At 40.5% G+C, this 20,911-nt stretch overlaps 1 protein-coding gene across 1 annotated transcript in view; it reads left to right on the plus strand.

Annotated features, from left to right (window-relative positions):
- Positions 1 to 20,911, plus strand: part of SHB (SH2 domain containing adaptor protein B) — a 59,716-nt gene that overhangs the window by 11,776 nt on the left and 27,029 nt on the right. Inside the window, exon 2 of the mRNA XM_033084958.2 lies at positions 2,826 to 2,943. Within this exon, the coding sequence (XP_032940849.1) occupies positions 2,826 to 2,943 (118 nt within the window). The remainder of the gene's footprint in view (positions 1 to 2,825; positions 2,944 to 20,911) is intronic.

Here is a 20,911-nt window from a genome sequence, read left to right on the forward strand (position 1 = left end):
TGCGAGGAGAGCTTGTGTGTAACATTGGCAATCTTCTTCTTTGTGAGGATAGCTTGAAAGGGGTATGAGGACAGTGTATTAATACCATCTGTCATGAAGCAAGTGTTTTGTTTGTTGTGAACACAACTAGAAAATTCATGTGCTGTCAACCTTCTATTTAATCAAAAGTTTTTGTCTGTACTTTGTCTAACCAAGCATAGAGGCTTGGAAGGTGAGCTCGTTAAGGTAAAAGTAGCTTATGTGAGATGGCAAAAAGACTTGCAAGAGTAGGAACTTTTCTTCTGGTTGCGATCTCTGAAAACAGGAGAAATAATTCTCTGAAATAGGGATTGTCAGAAGGAGTTCAGACATTTACAGTAAGTATGTTATAACAGAACCAGCAATCATACTCTTGAGGTTTCCAAGCAGTGGGTTTGTTTTGAGACTTCCAAGAAGTGGAGAATTTATAGCTTTTATCAAGTATAGAAGAAATCAAATTCTGACACTGGCCAGCTGCTATATCTAAGCTGAGATTTACTGAGTTTTAGTGTGTATGGAAACAGTAACAGTCAGCTGGGGAGTCCTGACAGCTCAGCGTTGTAAATCCACTTGTAATAAGATACACAGTTCCAGGAAAGGTGAAGCAGGCTGCTCTTTCTGCCTGACTGAGTGCTGAAAAGTGGGTTTGGGATTTACTATGGGAGAATGTTGTTTAGGTTGGAGTTTTTTGGGTGGCTTTCTTGTGGGGTGGTCTTGTTTGGCAGCATCTTTTATGTATCATTTTCCTCCTAGTATACTTCAGGCAAATGGAGAAGAAGAAATGTCAAGTAAGTCCTGTGCTAAGTCTGCTTTCTGTTTCATGTTCTAGTACAGTTTTATACAAAGGATTGGCGAATACTATGTGTCAACATTTGCCAAGGAGAGCAACACAGAGCACATGCTACCACCTAGCAGCTCTTGACAAGCTCAGAGCAGAAGATGACATGGATGGCATTTCAGCTGCATCACTTTTGCAAATAAAACTGCCCTTGTGACTAGGAGAAATTACTGCTCCGTGATACACATTGTAGTCTTTGTCTCAAGTGTGTGCAGCTGCTGTCACTTGATTTGCTGCTTGGGCATATGTTGCCAGATGGGGGGAGGGGACTTTTTCCCTTTGTGTTAACTGTTTTTTGAAATAATAAGGGAGTAATTTTGGACACCAAGCGAAAGAAAGAATTGTTTCCCTCTCTTTATGATCCATGTCAGTCTGGTGATTTCTGGTCAAAAAAAAGCTTCCAATCACTTCCAATCACAAACTCTGAGTGGAGGAAAACACAAAAAATATAATTAAAATGTCAGTCTTCGTAGTAAAATAAGCAAAATAAGCAGTATAAAATTGCAATGTGCCAGTGTTACAGGACCTGAGTAATGACTCTGAAGTGTGTTAGATGTTTTGTTTCCTAATCTTAAAGGAGATCTCTGCCTTTCCTAATAGAGTGTTCATTTATTCCGTGGCACTTGTGCAGGTGTTTGATCTGTGAATACTTGTGTGTCCTGTTTTTCTTCTCTGACTGGTGGGGTATTCTGGCTGCAGGAGACAGAAGCAGATGCAGCTTCAGTCTCTTAGCTGGCAGTGTACGCCTGGTTCTTCGTTGAAAAGAAACTGTTGGAATAGCACTGTGCTGTAAGTCTTATTATTGCTGGTCTTAAAAATGTAAAGTAACTCAGTTGAAAAATCCCTCATAAATAAAATAAGCCTTTAGGGCAGAACCCTTTAGGCTTGCCCTGCTTTGAGTGATGAGTTCCACAGGGTGATCTCTTGTGGTTCTTTCCCACCTGAATAATCTTATGACTTTGTAGGGATTCTGATGTTGAAGCCTGCCTCTGCCTGCTTTGTTTGCTTCAGACTCTTTTGCCTGCTGTAGATTACATCTCTGTACTCTGCAATAATTCTCCTATGAGGTTTTCTGGCTTTGCCCCAGTCCCCTTGTCACATCCCAGAAACAAAGATTAGCTCTACCTCCTCAATTATAGGGAGGAATGATTTCTGTGACTTTAATTGACTGATAAAAAATCTATATATGGGACCTACACAGCATACAATGGTTTTGCAGCAGTCAGGAAAGCATAGTAATGTAAGGTCAAGTGTGAGATTTTCTAACCGTCAGATTTTTTTAGTCTCCTAGCGGAGAAAGAAAAAATGCTCAGTCAGGTAATTTCTTTTTGCTGTCTTGTCTCAGTTCACAAAATATAAGTAAAAATAATACTCCTTTGAAAGAAAGCATGGCACAGATGGGTTCGAGGATTTAAGTGTAGCCAAGAAGTTTGTTTTGTGTCTTGGTTTTTTCAGGTGAGACCTAAAATTAAAAGGTTTTTTATTAATGCAGTGAAAAGTGTAACCTTAGAATATTTATTTAAAAATTTTTAGCAATATTTTCAGTTGTAACTCATAAACCTTAAAAGCAGAGGAGATTAAATATGTGCAAGGGAAAGAATGTTTTTTTCCCCTGTCACTAGCAGACTTCTCTGATAAGATTTGAGTGGATTGAATTTGCTGACTGGTTGGCTCTTTCTTATTTGTCCATCCCAATTATTCCATTGCTTGTGCTAGTCAGAAATCCTTTTGACATGGCGTCTGCCTTTATGAGATTTCTGGTATGAATAGGAGCAGACTTCTATTTCAGTACCATTTAGTAACTGATCTGTGGCAATTGTGTATTTATCCTCTGAACCAAGACTGTACTTTGAAGACTGCATAGAATGCAGCCAGTGAAGCTGTTTTTATTTGCTGCTAGGATGTTATTGCCTTCTGCTTTGCACACCTTACTGGAGACTCCAGTAACAGTTACCTTTCTGTCTTTCAGGTATTGATAGCTGATGACTACTCAGATCCATTTGATGCCAAAAGTGAGTTGAACAGAATGGGAAAAGGGGAGAACACTGGCTACATGGAACCCTACGAAGCCCAGAGAATAATGGCTGGTAAGAAAAGACAGTGTGAGCTCCGGTAGCATGGCAGTTCATGTGTGTATTATAGCTGCTATGAAACAGAAATGTCCTTTGGCATGGAAAACCGTGTTTCTGACAATGATTAGGTAGGTAGCAGCAAATGGAAGCATTGCATTTTTCTGCATGTACCATTATACCTAAAAATACCGCTCTGTACCTCGCTTTTAAATGTGGAAGTTCTGTACTGTCATGTGATAAGATGAGAAAATAAGAACAATGGGAGTTGAGTGCGTATTTCTCCTCTTGGCGATGTGAAGGCTGTCATCTGTGTATATGGTTGAGATGGCCAAAGCATGACATTTTGTTATTCCACTTAAAAACGGTTAATCAGCTTGCTTATGGACTTTTTTCCTCAATCAGATTCAGACTTCTTGGTGTCAGAGGAGGGCTGCAGAGCTACATCTTTCTGTAGTTTCCTTCTTTCCTTCCTTGCTTCTCTGATACTTTTTTACCAATAGTCAAAATGAGACACTAAAGGATGCCTGTGAGCCTTTAATTGCTATTCTTGGTAGTGTCATTCCTTTTCTGTCATATAGGGAAGTGGTTAGTGTGATGTTGTTGTATGCCTTTGGAACATTTGAAGCCCTTGTACTGGCATTGTGCAACTCTATTTTCCATGTATTTTCTTTATCAGGATCAATACCTTACTCGTTGGCTGTGCAGTCTGTAAAATGTTCTGAGGTATGGGACTGTATGTTTTGAATTTGTGACTATTTGACCAGTCATCACATTATCTTTGTGCAGATCAAATGTACATTTCTTGGATTTGTACAGCAGGTCCATTTTTTCTCATTTTGCATTAAAAGTCACTCTTGTGCCCGGTTAAGTTGATTGTATGCTTTCCTTTTCTATTGGCAGCTCCTGTTTTGGGCCCTCAGGAAAGATTAATCAGTGGGGGAAGATGAGGCTGTTGGATGCAAAGATCCTTTTTTCATGCAAGTGTTTCTATTTTTCTTTTCTTAAAGCATTTCTGGAGAGCGACACAGGAAATTAAATGGAAACAGTTCTTTGGAAGTTTTCAGTACCTTACAGAAGGGCTGGGAGCTGTTATTTCTCATCAGTGGAAACATATTTACTATAAGTCAAGGAATTTCTCAGAAAATCAAATTAGTCCAAATAATTTCTTGCTCTTTATACAGCAGTGATGAGCATTCGTAATTTAAACTATTAAGTTTACAGTACATTGGATTGCTTCTTCCTGCATTTAGGACTGGAGTTTATTCTCTCTCCTTTTCCAGATCAGCCATAACAAATGAGATATTTAGTGGATGATACTGGATGGCTTGGCTGCAGTAAGGGACAGTAGGTTTGTAAGCCATTGCAATTACAAGACATCCTTTTCCCTAATTGGTGCTTGTTGCGACTGATAAGCTGTTATATCTGTTCCATGTTATTATAAAGGAAACATGAGGAGCTCTCAAAGATGCTAAAGGCACTTTTGAAAATAGGGTTTAATTGATTATAATGATAGAACAAGTGTTCTGAATATTCATGTGACTGAGCTAGTAGAAGATGATTGATATACCTGTGAAGGTGTTTAGTGTTTTGAGATCTCGGTATTTAGTTTCTGGTCATCTTGTCCTAATGTGAATAGAGAAGGTTTCCTCGTAAACCTCCATGGCATCAGGCTATGCTGGCTGTATTCAAGCACGTAGTTTTATGTGTGGGGCTTTTTTGTTGCTTAGGTGTTGCCTTTGAACTTTACTTGATAAATGAAAATCCAAAGGCATCTTATTGGAGAGTTTTTAAAGGTTCTGTTTATATTTACCGAATGAATTCTATTGTGTATCTCCTGCTGAAGAAGGCCTCATGACTGAAGTTTTACTTGCCTCAAAATATTTACTGCTACATTATGTTTGTCGGTTTTGTTGCCTGATGAATAGAAGAACATCAGATGGCTATCTGTTTAGCCTGGCTAATCTGATTAAATCCTTCTGATTGCATTTAATGTGACTTAATCCTAGAGAGAGGCAATGTCTGTAAACCCAGCAGTAGGAGAGACACAGTAGGAGAGACAGAAAATAAAACAGCTTTTTATCAGTTACTCTGTGTTTACTGGGGTACCCTAACTCTTGAACTCTGGGAACCAGTGTAAGGGTAGTTGAAATACGAGCCTAAAACTTCAGTGCATACTACGTGCTCCTTGAGTTAGTAGAGAATTAGGCAAAAGCAGGTGTCCTATGATTTCAGTATGAGAAATTAAGCTTGCATTTGAATAGAAGTGCATGACGTCTGAAGTAATTAATATTTTTATTCAGAGCTTATCCTTTCTTCCTGAAAGTTCTGTGGTCTTGCGGTAGGTCAGGCAGTTTGTTCTGAGCTGATATTTAATTTAAAAGAAAAGGCAATTCCTGAGTTGATTTATTTCAATTAACTATTGAATGGTCTGTCTGTTCCTATGCTATCTGTGGTTAGAATTGGATTCAGTCAGGCTTGAACTTTCTTCTGCTGATAGTGCCCCCCAAAAATACTGTCTCCCCAGATCTGTGGTTGTGATGACTAGAAAAAAAGAACAACCTTTATGACACGGTTTGGAAAGACTTCACAAAGAAAGACTTGTCCTGAGGCTAAGGTAGATGTGTTGATAACTAATGCATGTTGATAAGAAGTTATCATCTCTTGTCAGCCAAACACATCTGCTGTGGTATTGATATTCATAAGTGTCTGTCCTGTCGTCAGGAAATCCCTGCCAAAGGTTTAGAGAGAATCCCTGACAATCCAGTTCCTGAAGTGCTGTGAGGTGGGAATCTCAGCTTGGCTTGGGTGTGCACCCAAAGCCACAGTTGTTGCATCTTTGCCTTGTCCACAGCCTGTTTGGAGATTTGATGTCCCAGAGTAGCTGCATGAGTATAGTAGAAGTTCTCTGTGGTATACGGTGTGAAGTATCCTGTACTATGCATGGAGTGAGAATCTGGACTGGCTGCAATCAAGCATGCATGACAACGATAGAGCTAGCTGTGATGCTGATTTCTAAGGATCCTGAGTAGTAGGTGGACCTTACTTCTCCCTTGGTGCCAGTCTGTAACTGCTGCAGTGACATGTGGCCTGTCACAGAGACAAGCCTGTGCTGCTTTACCTAGACTGTAACCAAGCATCAGTGCTTGGATCAGGTGTAGGATGTTCTTCATGCTTGAGAGAGAGCTCTGCAGAGAAGCAGTGGCTGGAGATGCTGCATTTGAACAGAAGTGAATGGCTGACACACTGTCAGGTCAGAGGTGATTATAGCATCCAGGCTTGTCTGTCATTCATTCCTCTCAGAGAATGCTAAGGGAAGAGAAATTGCTTTCCACTTGAGTTTACTCCCATCAGCCTGCACTGAATGTCAAATCCTGGAGAGGAGCCTGTTTGTTTTCCGTGGTAATCCCTTACCTGAGAGGAGAAAAGGTTTCCTCAGTTTATGGATATGACTATGGCTATGGTTGGGGAAAATGTATGTGTTTTTTTGCCTTTAAAATCCCCTAAAAGTCTTAAAGCCCTAATCTAGCTATAGGCTAATGGCCATGCCTTTCCTCTTTCTCCCGACAGCTGTGTGTGTTGACATAGCTATTCCAGGCATCTCTTTCAGAAGGAATTAACACCAGTCCTCAGATTGCACGAAACATTTGCAATCAAATGCCAGATCAAGGCTGTCTATACCACTGCCTTCTGTGTGCTGCATCATAGAGTGCATCTAAGACTTGCCTTTAGAGAAGGATCCAATTTTGGATCATCATTCAAGTAGAGATATGCTGGTAGGCAAGCTGTTGCACCAAGAGCTATGTCAATGTAAGGTATGATAAGGAATACTGGCTACAAGAATGAGTTAATACCCTGCATCTGTTGTCCTACTTGGTGCTTGGACTTGAAGAGAGCATCTTGCTTCCAAAAGGAGGTATTTTATGCCCTGAGTAACCTCTAAAGTGACCCAGATCAGAACAGCTTATGATCTCTTGAGTATGAAGCACCTAGTGTAATACATGCTATGATACATAATTCGGCTTACTTAAACAATAGTAAAATTAAGGTCATTGTAAGTCTCAAAATAATTTGGAACCACATCATGGAAAATGACTGGTTAAGGGGTGGGGGTGGGTCTGTTTGGTGAGAGAGGAAGTAGAAAGCATTATCGGGATATGATGCCTACTTTGAGAAATGTGTATTGGCAAAATCACTTCTGTTTTTTCTGGATCAGGAATTGCATCTTCTGTAGAATGGCTAGGGAAGGAGAGATAGGGAAGGATATCCCTGGAGTTAGGACAATGATTTGAAAGGTGAGTTAAGCACATGGTGCATCAGTACCTTGATTTCTTAGAGATCTAGGAATGCCTCAGGTCTGTGCCCTGACAGTCTTGATGTGCATCACATTTTTCCTTTGCTTTTATAGGTATGACCTAGGACTGTGCCAGCTGATATCAGCTTCTTTATGGGATTCTGGCCTGTACAAGGATGTGGTAGCCAGGGATAAAACCCTCTTCTTGTGTCTAAAAATGCTGAAGACTTAAATGGGTAGCATTTCTGCAAACAATTGCTTTCCCTGAGATGTAACATACCATGTAGAATTCCTCATGGAGCACATGCTATGTTGTGTGCACAGACTTAAGGAGGCTGTCATAGCGCTATTGATAAAATATGCACTGTGCCTCTGTTCTGATCAGGATAACTTTAGAAGTCCCTAAAATATCTCCTTTTTGGACAGCCAGGTGTTACAGGAGGAAGAAATTACATTTTATATTGATCCATTTCTCACAAGAGTCTAGTCATACATTTGTCATGGTGACTGAGCATATTAGAATTTGTAGGTGGGATGTGCTAACCCATAAGATCAGGGAAAGTGCCCAGTGTGCGTTTGGTGAGTCCCTAAGCAACACAGAAGCATGCTGCCACTACTCCTTGAACACTGGAAAATCTAATTGAGTCAAAAAAGCTTCTGGCCATAAATGGAAAGCTGAATTAAAGTTTCAAACTGAATAGCTGAGCTTGTGTGCATGCTCCAGGGCTTAGGTGAGTGATGTGGCAGAAGGATCTGTGTACTGGACCTGAAGAACTGGAATCTATTCCTAGGGATGCTTTAGAGCATTAGGGTGGTGGTACAGAGATACCTGTTTTCTTGTGTGTGTTGTTCAATGTGTTCATCAACCTGAGCAATTGCATATTTGCTCTACTAGCAAAAGTGAGCATTAACTGAGGCAAGTGAGGAAGGGCAGGGTTTTCATCTGGAGGGGCTTTAATGGATGTGAGCATTTTATCAACATGAACTCTTTTAAAATTAAACAAGGGGATATTAGAGAGAATTCCAAAAGAAAAATCACAGCTTTGTTTGTAGGCTCACAACATTAGCATCCTCTTCCTTCTTTTTCTATGTATTTATCATCCTGTCTCTATATGCATCATCCTGACTGTGCAGTAGAGCAGCAAGTGAGCAAGTCTAACTTAAGAGATTTTGTGCTTACACTTCTTTCTGTGAGGATGCAGAAAGCTGGGACTCCTCTCTAGTTGCAGACATTGCTAGAAGAGTAAATGCCTTCCTGCACATCGTTGCTTCTTTCTAGGTACTGAGTTGAGAGTCCATGGATGCATCACAGTGGAATCTCTAATGCGTGGCAGGCAGCCTAGCAAAACAGTGCACCTGCCTTAACTGGGAGCTTCCCATGGACATGCTGGGAGAAGTAACTCAGTCTTCATGCAAGCTTTCACAGAAATGCTGGGAGTATGGAGAAAACAGTATTCCCATGAACCTGCACCTACTTCAAAAGGTCTTGGGTGTCAATTTCCCTTGTAACTAGAAAGCCTGTTTTTTTGTTCAGACATGTAACTTCATCTGAATAGTCACATACAGCACATTGGTGGTGAGTCAGATCTTGTAAAATTCTTTACCAGGTGGCCTCTGGCATGTTGCTTGTTGGCACTGAGTTTACAGCTGCAAATAATATAAGAACAGAATGATAACTACTTTGATAAAGGCTTTGATTAGGATGCCTAGATTAGCATGTACAGCATGGGAAGTTTAGGAACAATATTTTTGGTCTACTGAAAATCACTGAGCCTAGCAAACTAACCAGATCTCTAAGCACTGTAGTAGCTCTGTGTAAGATTTGCTGTTTGTCTATATTTGAGCATGGCAGACAACTGTAGCCAACACAGCAGAGACAGTGTGTTTGTCCACTAAACTCAACAACTGGCATTGTTTTCAAAAAACTTTAAGCTCCTTCTCTTGTTCCTACATTTGTGTGCTTCAATTCTAATTCTCTTTGAGGGTCTAACAGTAGGTTAGCCATGACTGGAAATCAGCCCCAAATGTGAATGGACCGCATGCTGGTCATTCTAGTAGAAAAGTTTTAAGATTTTTTTTTAAAAGTGTGGAAAAGTGCAGGGTAACTCTTCACTCTAAATTCAGTGTGCTCTCATGTCAGCATTCGCAGTGTGGAGAACCACTGGGTAGGATTTGAAGAAGATCAATAGCATACAGAAGGAAGCTTGTGACTGGTAAGATGGTTTTATTTATGTGTTAGGAGTTTCCTGTACAGCAGCACTAGAAATCTTGGGAAGCTCTTCCTAGAAGTGACAAAGGAGGGATATCTGGTATGTTCTGAGCATTCCCATCATTTGGAGCGGAGTCCTAATGTTACTGTCACCTGCTGCTTTCCTGCAGTGCAAAATTCCCTGCAGCTCATGAGAAGTGAGAAAATATGCTCTGAACAGCTGTGCTTGTTTAAAGTATGCTTGATGTAATATTAATTAGAAACCTCCTAGGCTTCAGCGTCTATTTCAAGTTGTTTCTTAGTTCATTTGGAATTTGGACAGACATTCCACTAGGCAATGTTTTAGATCATCAGTACTTCTCTTCCTGTCCTCATGAGCACTTCATACCCCATCAATGATTGTGAGAAGATAAAGCCAGAAAGGATAGAGCATAGTTTCTCATGTCATGAGAGACTGCAATGTGTTGTGGTTGCTATAACTGGGTGCGTCACTGGGCTGCAAACCAGCTGTGCATAAAATTAATATAATTTCTTTATGTTTAAAGGTGTCTCTTCCCCTAGAAAGATTTAAGGTGTTCTCTCTAATGTTTAGTACTAGTTGTTTAATTTAATTGGTTTTGTTGGTTTTGTTTGTAGGTCTTTTTTCACTGTTTCAACACCTTCATCTTGCTCTATTGATTTGATATAGTCTGGAAAGGGACTGGATGCAAAACTTGAATCACAAGACTGAATAAAAACTGAGTTTTTCACGGTTTCTTGACTCTTATTCTCATTAAGACAAAGTTTAAGCCCAAAATAATGGTAACAAGATGTCCAGAACTTTGGAAAGATACATCAGAATTATAGTAGGCTACTTGAGGGTGCATGTTGAAGGACTAGAACTTTATTCATTCAATTTACTTGCCCACTGTCTGATGAATGTGGCCTATGTACTTGCATAAAAAGCAAAGTGAAGGAACGGATGCTTGGGAAAGAGAAACCAATGAGCTCAAAATGATGTTTAATCCTTGCCTGCAGTCTGGAAGACTTGTGTTGGCAAAGAAGCAGTAGTTTAAAATAATTTTTCATCAAGATGGTTAGTTTGACAAAATCTATCTGCTTTCCTAATACAAGCAACATCAGTAATGTAACAGGTGCTTTTTCCTTGGTGCCTACATGAGTTTTGCATGCAGCATTGCCTGTGGCGTAGGGAATTATATTTGTTTCTTAATGTGCTGCTTTGATTCTATGTCTGTTTTCACCTGCCAGTTACCTCTACTCCATCCTTCTCATCCTGAGATAAGTTTCAAGATTTTGGACTACTTTTCTTAAGAGCAATTGTGCTTTTAATATAGGATATGAATTGCCTGTCCCTTCAGGACAGCAGTGCTTCTGGCAGTAGTTTGAGTAGCACCAAGGTCTGTGTGATCCAAGAGGCTCTGTAATTTTGGAATTCCAGCTGCTGTCTCTTGAGAAATACAAAAAAAGAGAACTGTGACCCGAGAATGAAAAGAGTTCAGTAAATTATTCATTGGAATATTGATATTCATTTGGTTACAAAGGTGAAAGGGCTACTGTTTTCTTATTTTGTGTCCTGCTGACCTGTTCCTTTTAATCTCCCTCCCATCTCACTTCTACCCTCCTCCCCACAACTCTTACCCTCTAGTACCATGTATGTTGAATTTGAAGGTGTCTCACTTCTCTGGTCATCTAGTGGGATAGAAAAATGTGCTTTATCATGGTGCAAAGGATTCTCTTAGGTAGAACATGCCTGATCATGAATGTATATGACTGTGAAAGGATTCTCTGCCTGTCCTGTAGATACTGAGTTGTATAAAATTGGACAAAGTAAATAAAAAATGAAACTGTTTTGAATTTTCCCTCATAATCAGACCTCTGTAGACTATGAGTCCTTCTGATTTAATCAGTGTTCCATCTGTTCTTTCCATGCCTGGAAAAGCTTAGAGGCAGTGAAATACAAACTGAAATAAGTTTATTGAATACGAGGGGAAAAAAGCTCACCATGAAGACAGTGAAGAAGGTTACCTAATGAGGTAGATGGTGTAGTCTCCATCTTTGTAATTTTTCAAGACTGGACTGAAAAACTAGAATGTTTATCTACCTTGTCTGACTCTGTAGCTAATACATGCTTTGAATAGGACATTGAACAAGATGACTTCCACTTCTTGAGGTCTTGTTTAACCTACCTTATCTCAGGATCCTGCAACTGATTTGTGAAAGTGAGAAGTGGCTATGAGATCACAGACTAGATTGCTGGAACCCATGTTTGTTTAGTCTCAGTAGATTTCCAGCTTTACCACCATGACGGTGTGTTCCCAATACTGATCCCTTTAAATTTTATCTCTGGGAAGACCAGGCAGGTGAATGTGAAGCAGTCTGCTTCTGCAGGAAACAAGTCTGCTGAAATGTAGCTTGAGCAGGGGCTTATCCACAAATATTCTGGTTTTGTGCATGTAACCCTAGACAGGCAGAGTCCATGCTAAAAGCATGCTGCTGCAGCAAGGGAGTATGGTTCTTGACAGCTGTTCACTATCACTTTGTGGGGGAAGGAGCAGAGGCTGAACAGATGGGCTTCCAGACTGCACTCAGCCTGTGTGTGTACTTCTAGACTCTGCTGGCAGGAATTCTGGGTGCTTTCCAGGTGGAGGTATGATGGAAGTATAGGTTACTGATGCCATTGTGGTCTGCCACAGCAAGGGAAGGGAGCACTGTAAACTCATTTTGGGTCTGACTGGGAGGAGTGTTATTTTATTAGGCAGGGGGACATCAGAGATACATCTTGCCAGCTTATCAGTTCAGCTCTCAATCTTCTCAAACTGGTGCCAGTTCTATTGCTTCTTGCAACATTACTCAAAAGCAGAATGTAGAAGATTTGTTACGTGAAGAATCAGCAGTGTATGGGAGATGTAGACTATCGCTGATGAGTTTTACAGGGGTTTGTTATATGAAGCTGTAATAGTGATACTAAAAGAAAAAATGAGACATGTACTTGGGACAAAAAGTTATACAAAAGTAGCTTGTCACACTTGTATGTGTCTTCAATTATGCCTTGTTTTCTTTTTCTCTTTCCTCTTACTCTTTTGCAAATAGGCTTTTAGCCAAAGGAAATGTGAAAATGTTTAAGAGCAGTGAGTTAAAAAACAAGCTAGTGTCAGGATGATAACCCTGGGAATAGATATTTCTAGCCTAATCTGGATTTGTGTTTTAAAGGCACTAGTGGACATTGCACATGCTGTCAAGTCAGAAGGAATTTCTACCCTTTCCCCTGCTAACTGTGTTCAACTCAAAGGTCCTGCATGGAGGTCCTTTTGTTTTTTGCCCCTAAACTAGTAAGACTTTTTTCTCAGAAGAACTTCCTCAATCTTCTTTCATATTATACTCTCACCTACTCAAATCACTTTGGGTTTTTTATCTGCACTGTACAGAAGAGTTAAGTAAGCTCAAAAAAGCAGGTACAGGAAGTATTAGTTAAGCATAAGGTAAACAGAATAGTTCTTTGAAGGAACAAGATACCCTTTCAGCTCTGATATTTTGTCATCTTTGTTGTGTTTAGCTTGCTAGTAAATGAATAAAATTTTTGCCTGCTGGTTTTGCATCCAGATTCTGGAAATCCCTAGTGGCAAAACATGAGTGAAACCTTCAGTAAGCGAAGCTTGTTTCTGACATCAGCTGTAATGTAGTAGCTACAGTTTCTCCTGTGCCTTTTTCAGTTAGGGAACTCAAACCAGATGAGTGCTTTTGTATCCTTTAGAGTAAACAAGAGCCGAAGATTCAACCTTGCCACATTGGTTTACCAACAGTTTAATGTGACTTCACACCAGTGTCATAGAATGAACTTAAAACTTCAGTGAGAAGTGGTGAGAAACAATTGTTGTGCTCTTTGCATTTTATGTGGTTGGCAGAAACACACAGTTTCTCTCTTTCTCTGGTTTCTGGCAATGAAGAACTGTGCCTGAAAATGCTCTTTTGGAGGAGCTCAAACATTCATGCAAACCCAGATGTTCATTACCATGCTGGCTGCTAAAATTATTGGAGGCAGTTGTCTGCAGGAGCAGCCTGTTCTTTCTGGCTGAGGTCAGGTAAGCCTCATTTGGTTTTGGTGTGTGTTGGTGTGCTGATATGCGCATTAATCTTTACCCTGTTCAGGTAAAGATGTACAAAGCCTTCAGTATGTTTCTGCCTCCTGATGGACTGTGTTGTGCTACTGTGACTAAATTTGTTGAATAATACCAATGTGAAAATAGAGGATGGAAATATTCAGTCTTCATCTGGGCTTGAGCAAGGTTGTGCATTGTTCAGCTTCATGGGTTGGTGCCTTGAGGTGGGAGAGTCCACAAACATCTTGGTTTTATGAAGCAGGATGTAGGCATGCAAAACTGATGCTATTGCTAGTTACACTAACAATTAAGAGCAACACGGGTAAACCTGGAGGAAATTAGGTTTGCCTGAAGGGACTCGGCTTGTTTTCAGTTGTGCCTTCATTTTCTGCAGACTGGATAATTTAAAAATCGCTGTGATGAAGCAGTGGGTCTTGTGCTGGTTCTTGTCTTTTCTACAGTTGAACAAGAGTTTTGCTTGTCTGGGATGGGCTGCAGGACAGAAAAGTGTGAGATTTTTCTAAGGAAGTCCTGCAGCAGGAGTTGTGGCTCTAATACAGACTGAGATTGTCTTGAAGGTGTTTGTGCTGCTGCTTCAGTTGAAATAGGAAGGGAAAAGTGGAATGAAGTTAAAAAAAGGTAATATCTTTCATATATACCCTTGATTTTTTATTGTATTTTTGGCGAGTATGCAACATACTGTTGCTCTTTCCTTTGGCTGTGAAATGCACCATCACAGAGATCCTGGCATCATGGTAGAATGTAGAGCATAAAAAGAACACAGCCTCTCCTAACTTTTTTAAGATCCCTCCTTTTTTTAAAAGGATCATTTTATTTCCGTCTCTTAAAACAAATAACAAAAAAATCCCAGCAAAAAATTACAACCTTCCACAATTGTGTCCATGGGTGTGGTTTGGGCATTGTAACCATTTGCATGTACACTGGTTGGTGGTTTAGAGATGCATATTGGAAAGTGAGGGTGTAACTTGGAAATTTACCAGAAAGTGTTTACTCAGTTGTATGCTTCAGGATCATGATTGCAATGAATTCTTATAACATGACATTTTCTGACTTGACCTAAATGGAAAATATATTTAATATTGCTCTTCTGGATCTGTGATACTTCCATTGCAAGAAATGAAAAAAAGTACTGATTTATGATGTTTGCACATGACTGTCATTTGCTTTCTTAAAGCACCTGTTCGTAATGATCCTGCGCTGAATGTTAACCAGATTTATTTGCTGTTATATATCAGTGTAAGCACAAATGCTCTTGAGTGATGATGTGATAGACTGTATACTGCATACATTCAAACACTGCTGCATGTTCTGTACTGTTATATAAGCCTTGTCCAAGGGGAAATCCCAACACTGTGTAACTGACAGATCACTCTGCAAGTGGGCTTTTAACTAGGAATGGACATCCAGTCAGGCTTTACCTGAGTAGTATAATAACTACAGATAAATCTGCAAACATGGGCAAGGAACTGAATACTAGCAGCTGCACAGCTCAGTGCAGAGTATTTGAAATCCTACAAATGCTAGCCACAAGTTTCTCCTTCCATCAGTCACTTGCTGATCTACTTGACATAATGAGTAAAGAGATCATAGGCCAAAGAGGATGAGTTGAAACATTTTCCCAGTAATTTCAGTGTTCATATCCCTGTCACTTTTTCTGTGCTGTCATTTAGTGCATGCAAGACCTTGGATTGTGATAAGTAAAATCTATGGTTGCATGTAATGATAACTGAGAAGCTTTCTTCATCTGATCATGGGAAGGTAGAATTCTAAATTAAACCATTTTTTCTCTTGGGCTGAACAGCAAATGCAGATCATTTTTTATGTCTACATTAATGATCCTTATGCATTGCAGGACTGTGCTGAAGTTTAAATTTACATTATGGTTTAACATTTGGAGTTACATCTGAAAGCTTGTATGTCCAAGAGGTGATGATTCATTTTCATTAAGTGCTTGGGTGCTGATCAGAATTCCTAGATTATCCCTGAACTCAGCTTGAATGACAGAACAGAAAGATTGCAACTAGGACAATACTTCCCTTGGGGAAAGCATGTGAAAGTGAAAATTGCAAGTAACCATGGTGGCTGATCTCTGCTGCTTACAACTTGCCAGTTGGAAAATTGCAAATTATCTCTGTGGCAAATAATCACTGTGGCTGTTCCTTGCAGTGAACAGGAGAAAAACCAGATGGTTTAGCATGCAGATGCTGTGTAGCTTTTAAGTCCTGCCAAAGGAGGAAACAGTACAGATAGTGCCTGCTCTTCCTGGAATACTGCTTGGGGGAAGAGGAGGGAAGAAGCTCTTGCAAATGCATCAAATATTGCTTCCAAAGCTTTGACTTCTCTTTGTTTTCTTAGCATTTTTCCTTAAAAAAATGCTAATAAAGATAAAACAATGGGCATTAGTCATCAGGGGATGTTTTGAGCTGGCAGTTGGGGATTTTGGGGGGTTTTTTTGGTTGATTGGTTTTTGATTTTTTTCAATCATCGTGACATGATCATTCACAGGCTGGAGGAAAACAATGCACAATTCACATTTCTGTGTTCCTCTTAACAACATAGCCACCAGTCTGTGGAATAAATCTGTTCTAGAAATTATTAAATGGCAGTTCTTCTCCCAGGGAGTACCTTGCACTCTCTGCTAGCAGGTGGCTAAAAGAAGATAACATGCCTCATCTGGCTGAGAATACATCTCGTCTGAGTTTGTTAAATCAGATATGGCATTTCTTCTGGCTATGAAAGTCTTACTTACCTTGCTGAACCATGTAAGTTGTACCTGTAGGGAACTTCTTCCCACTATTTGTATCGAGGGAGGAAGTCTGGAGGGAGGCCTCTATCTGCTTATCCTTCTCTACCCTCTCCCACATCCCTAGGAGGCTGTGCTCCTAGGTTTGTCTTAGTTACATGCAGAAAAGATAACTCCCTTCTGCATAATTCTCATAGAATTAAGCCTCCAGCTCTCAGGAAACAGTTGCCTATTTTGTCTTGGTCATATAAACTCCCTTTTGCTGACATCTGGTTATTCCTTGCAATATTATCCTGAATATATAAATATATACATTCATACTCATAAAAAAAAATTTTGATCAGCACTTCTCGTTTGATTCTTTCGAGTAAGCTTTCAGCACACAGAGACTCTCACAAGCAGACAAGAGGCAAGAAAATATCTTCCTTCTGTGTGAGTTTTGAAGAGTATTTAAATTATGAATGTTTTCTTCTTCCATTCCTATCCTGTCTCAAGGTGATTCCTGTGAAGGTGAGATATTGTGTGCATGAAGAGCACTGGCAAGGGCATGTGGGGCATCAGTAGCAGGCGTGAGCAGCAGGACTGACCTAACTGTGCAAACAGTCATATTCACTACAAACTTCTCTCTCCTGGGACAGTTTTAGCTTGTTTAAAATAGGCATTTAGACTTTGGCTTTCAAGTAGAATTTATTCTGTTTGTGCTAATCTTAAAGCAAATCTTTTGAGACACAGTAGTTTGTGTCCTGCTCTGATGAGGACCCTTGTATTAACTAGTGAACATGGAAATCCCAGCACAGCATTCTGTTTCCCAGAGGGCTTCTGTTCCCTCTTACCAGAAGAAATGAATGTTTTTTCACACAACTTAGAAATTTTGGAGTATAGAATGAAGATCTTGAATTTTTTTGTTTACACTGTTGACACTTGGATAGCTCTGTTTAGGCCATGAAACAATGATCCTTGAATCCCAAAGGTCAGTACTCCAGACAAGTCAAGAAAACCTACAAGCAAACCAGGAATATAGCAGTGTGATGTGACTGGCTGTAGCAGCATCTGGAGTTGGCTCTTGGTCAAGCAGCAGTAAACACACAGACTTGCGGAGTTTTTTGGATTCTTTGTTCCCTCATCTAAATAAAAAGGGCGTCCCTACTCCTCAGTATTATAGTGAAAAATGTGCAAGGAGTAAGTATGTCAGCAGCATCAAAGCGCCTCCTAAGAGGCAAAGTCTGCAGTGTAGTCTCCGACCTATCCTAGCCTGGCTATTAGGGTCGGTGGACCCACTGAACTTGGCAATTTTATGCAGAAAGAAAACCTGACCTGATTGTTTGGGAGCTAAAAAGCTTTAAAAATAGAAAACAACAAACAGCAAGCCAAACAGTTTGTGCTGCATGAACTGGGAAAGATGGTACAGGGAGGCCAGTTCCATCCACGAGGGCAAATGGCCAAAAGCAAGTGTTAGGGCATGGCAGGGTATTTATGAACTTGGAGGAGGGGAAGAATTAGGGCAGAGTTTAGGGAGGGGGTCCAGTAGGGAAGGGCAATTAGGAATATTAAAATTATTGCAGCAAAAAGGAACTAAGGATAACAAGGGAAGCAGAGAACTTTCTGGCAATGAACACACTGGAACTGGAGGATTCTGGGGGTGATTTTTTACTCACCCCTACCCTACTGCAGGACTTTCCCACAGCATTAAGCCATGATCCTCTGGACTGTTATTGGAGCTGACTGCAACACTGCAGAAATCAAGAGTTTTAAACTGACAGTTAGACTTTAATCACTGCTTACTTATCAGAAAATATGGTGCTGAGGGGGAAGGCTTTATAGAATAAATTTCTGCCTCCAGGGAATTAAAGAAATTAATTTTTTATTTCTTTGCCTCTGCCAAAAGAGAAATACATCTCCAAAGATAATTTTAATTCCTTTAGACGCAGTACTGCTGTCTTTCCAGGCCACCAGGATTTAGGTTTTCTTCCTGTGTGTTTTATTTTTCTAATCAGCATCCTTTGACTCTGCCAACACCCACCCCTCCTCTTCCTTGCTTTTCCCACCCATAAAGACAAACGTGTGCTTCCTGTCTTCTTGGGAAGGGTAGTGGTTACTTGTTTTAATTCAGTACATGCCTTCTGTGGAAAATATTAATGTTGTTTTTGCAACTTTATCGATACTTATCGTAAATGGTCCTCTCCCTGCCTGCCCCTGCTCTGACTGACCTAACAACTTTTCTTTATCAGGATTGTTGGAATGTAAGGTTGCTTTGAATGCTTCTTCCTGGGGTAATGAGTCATACTTGGACTTTACTAGTATTTCCGGCATGATGCAGGCAATGTGAAGATGTTGGTTTTCACATCATGCAGTTATGCCAAGCCCTCACAGGGAACAGGGGAACAAATTCCTGGAAAGTGACTCACTTCTGAGTCACTTGGCTTCTGTTTGAAAGAGAAGATGAGGGAAGGAAGATATTCTCATATCCAGCTTTTCCTGCAGCAAAATCTGGAGTAATTAACATTGGGTGGCAGTTACTGCAGTCCCAAAGCAAAACAGCTCTCCCTGCCATTGGAATATAATTGGTGTTCCCCTGTGTCCCAGCAGTTGAAGGCATCCAGCTGGATCTGGAAGCAGAGGAAAAAGCAGTTTGATTTCTGGTGACCTGAGGCGAAATTTGAGCAGAGGTAAAACTTAGCTTCTCTAGTGAACAGGCTTGGCAGTAATAAAATGAGAATTCTGCATCACAAGTCTTAAAATACTTTCAGACTGTCTTTCCAAAATGGATGTGAGAAGAAACATTACTGGTGAGGATTGGATATAAGCAAGCAGTTGGCTGAGTATTTGGACCTGTTTATCTGGGAATTAATTCAATGGAAACAAATGTTCATATCAGGGTGATCTTTGCATTAATCCATCTTATGCCTCTGGCAAACTGGCAAGTTACTGGTTGATATGTTGCCTACCCATACACCTGGAGCAAACAGCTCTCTGCCCTTCAATGTGATTACTTGCCAGTTCAGTGATTTTCCATTAGAAGCCTCAAGAGCAGAACATGTGTAAAGTGAGGTTTGGACCATTTCAGAAAAAGTTATGCCTTGATAGCAAGAACTCCTGCAGATGGGACTTCGTTATCTGTGATCAGATCTGGCACTATACCTCCTAGAGATTGCCAGGTTGTCAGGATAATGTTGGGGGAAATGCATCAGATGCTCAGTAGTACCTCTCAATGTGAACCTGACCATTTTCAGGTTTCCTTCTGCTTCCACTGAACTTTTATTTTTCAGTGACAAGTGAGAATACAAGGAATGCAATTGCTTGCTGTCCACAAACAGACCTTGTTCCTGAGTTATGTTCTCACATACCTATTTTTTCTTTTTTTTCCATATGGTATTTTATTTTTCCCAGACTTATCCACAGAAAGCCAATGTGCATGTTGCAAGTTCTCCAAACATTTTGTGGACTGCCCTTTTAGGGATTTTGAATAGAAAGTGTTTGAATCCACATTCCAAAAGTTCTGCTGTTCATATTTCTGCTCTGACTATCCTAGCTGAAGACAGGTTAGCCTGTTCTCATTGCAGAAGCACTCCCTCTCCCTATGGGAAATTTTGTGTATATAGAAGGAAAAGATACAAGAAGTGGAGTCTGTTCAGGGTGTAGTTGTTTGCTTGCTTGCTTGCTTTAATTAAATACCTGTATCTTTTTGATGATAAATGTTTGGTCTGTCTGTTTGCTTTGAAAAGCTTTGTGAGTTCCAGATAAAGTCACTTCATTGTTGAGATGCTTGTCACTGGAATTATCTGGTAGATTTGAGTGACAAAATGTGTTCAGTGAGAACAGCAGCACAGTATTTGGTGTTCACTGCAGGCTGGTTACAGTTTTGCCTGCAGTTAATAGCAGGTTGTGTTTTTTGTTTGGTTAGTGGGAAACTAAATCCCACTAAATCCAGGTCAATAGGATTGAAGTTGTTTAAATGCTGACTTCTGGAAAGAGAGCAGAAGAGAAGCAACCATCTGGAGGAGACCTGTATGTAGTCTGATTCCAGAGGTGGAAGGACAGAAATTCCTCAAGCTGACAGCTTGACAGCTGTCCTCTGTACAACCTTGTTCCAGCACAGTGTTTACGTGTTAATGTGCGTTAAATAAATGAATGCAAAATCTACTGGGCTTCATGCAAATAACTAGGTATTTGAACAAATTTAACTGCATACAAAAATGACCTTGAAAATCATCATACTTACATTAAAGGGTTTCTAGCAACAGCTGCTTGTCGAAGTTAGGAGTATTTCCAAACACAGTAATTTCACGATTATAAGTCGCACCATTTTGACTAAAGTTTTCGTCCATACAAGTGCGGCTTGTACTCCGAAGCGGCCAATATATGAATGATGTTCAGAAATTTTCCAACCCGGAAGTGAGAGCCCGCAGCAGCCCTGAGCCAAGCCGGAGCCCGCGTGGCCGTGGCGGTGGAGCAGCGCCGCCAATCCAAGCCCATGATAGTTCTCTGTATTTTTTCAGTGTTTTCAGTCTTGTGTTACTGCGCAGCTCCCCGCCCGCCCGCGTGGCTGCTTGGCTGCCCGGCCACCCGGCTCCCTGCCCGCCTGCGCAACTGTGCGGCAGCCCAGCTGTGTGGCTATTTAAAGG

Source organism: Catharus ustulatus, chromosome Z (genome assembly GCF_009819885.2).
Source record: "Catharus ustulatus isolate bCatUst1 chromosome Z, bCatUst1.pri.v2, whole genome shotgun sequence".
Lineage (NCBI taxonomy): Eukaryota > Metazoa > Chordata > Aves > Passeriformes > Turdidae > Catharus > Catharus ustulatus.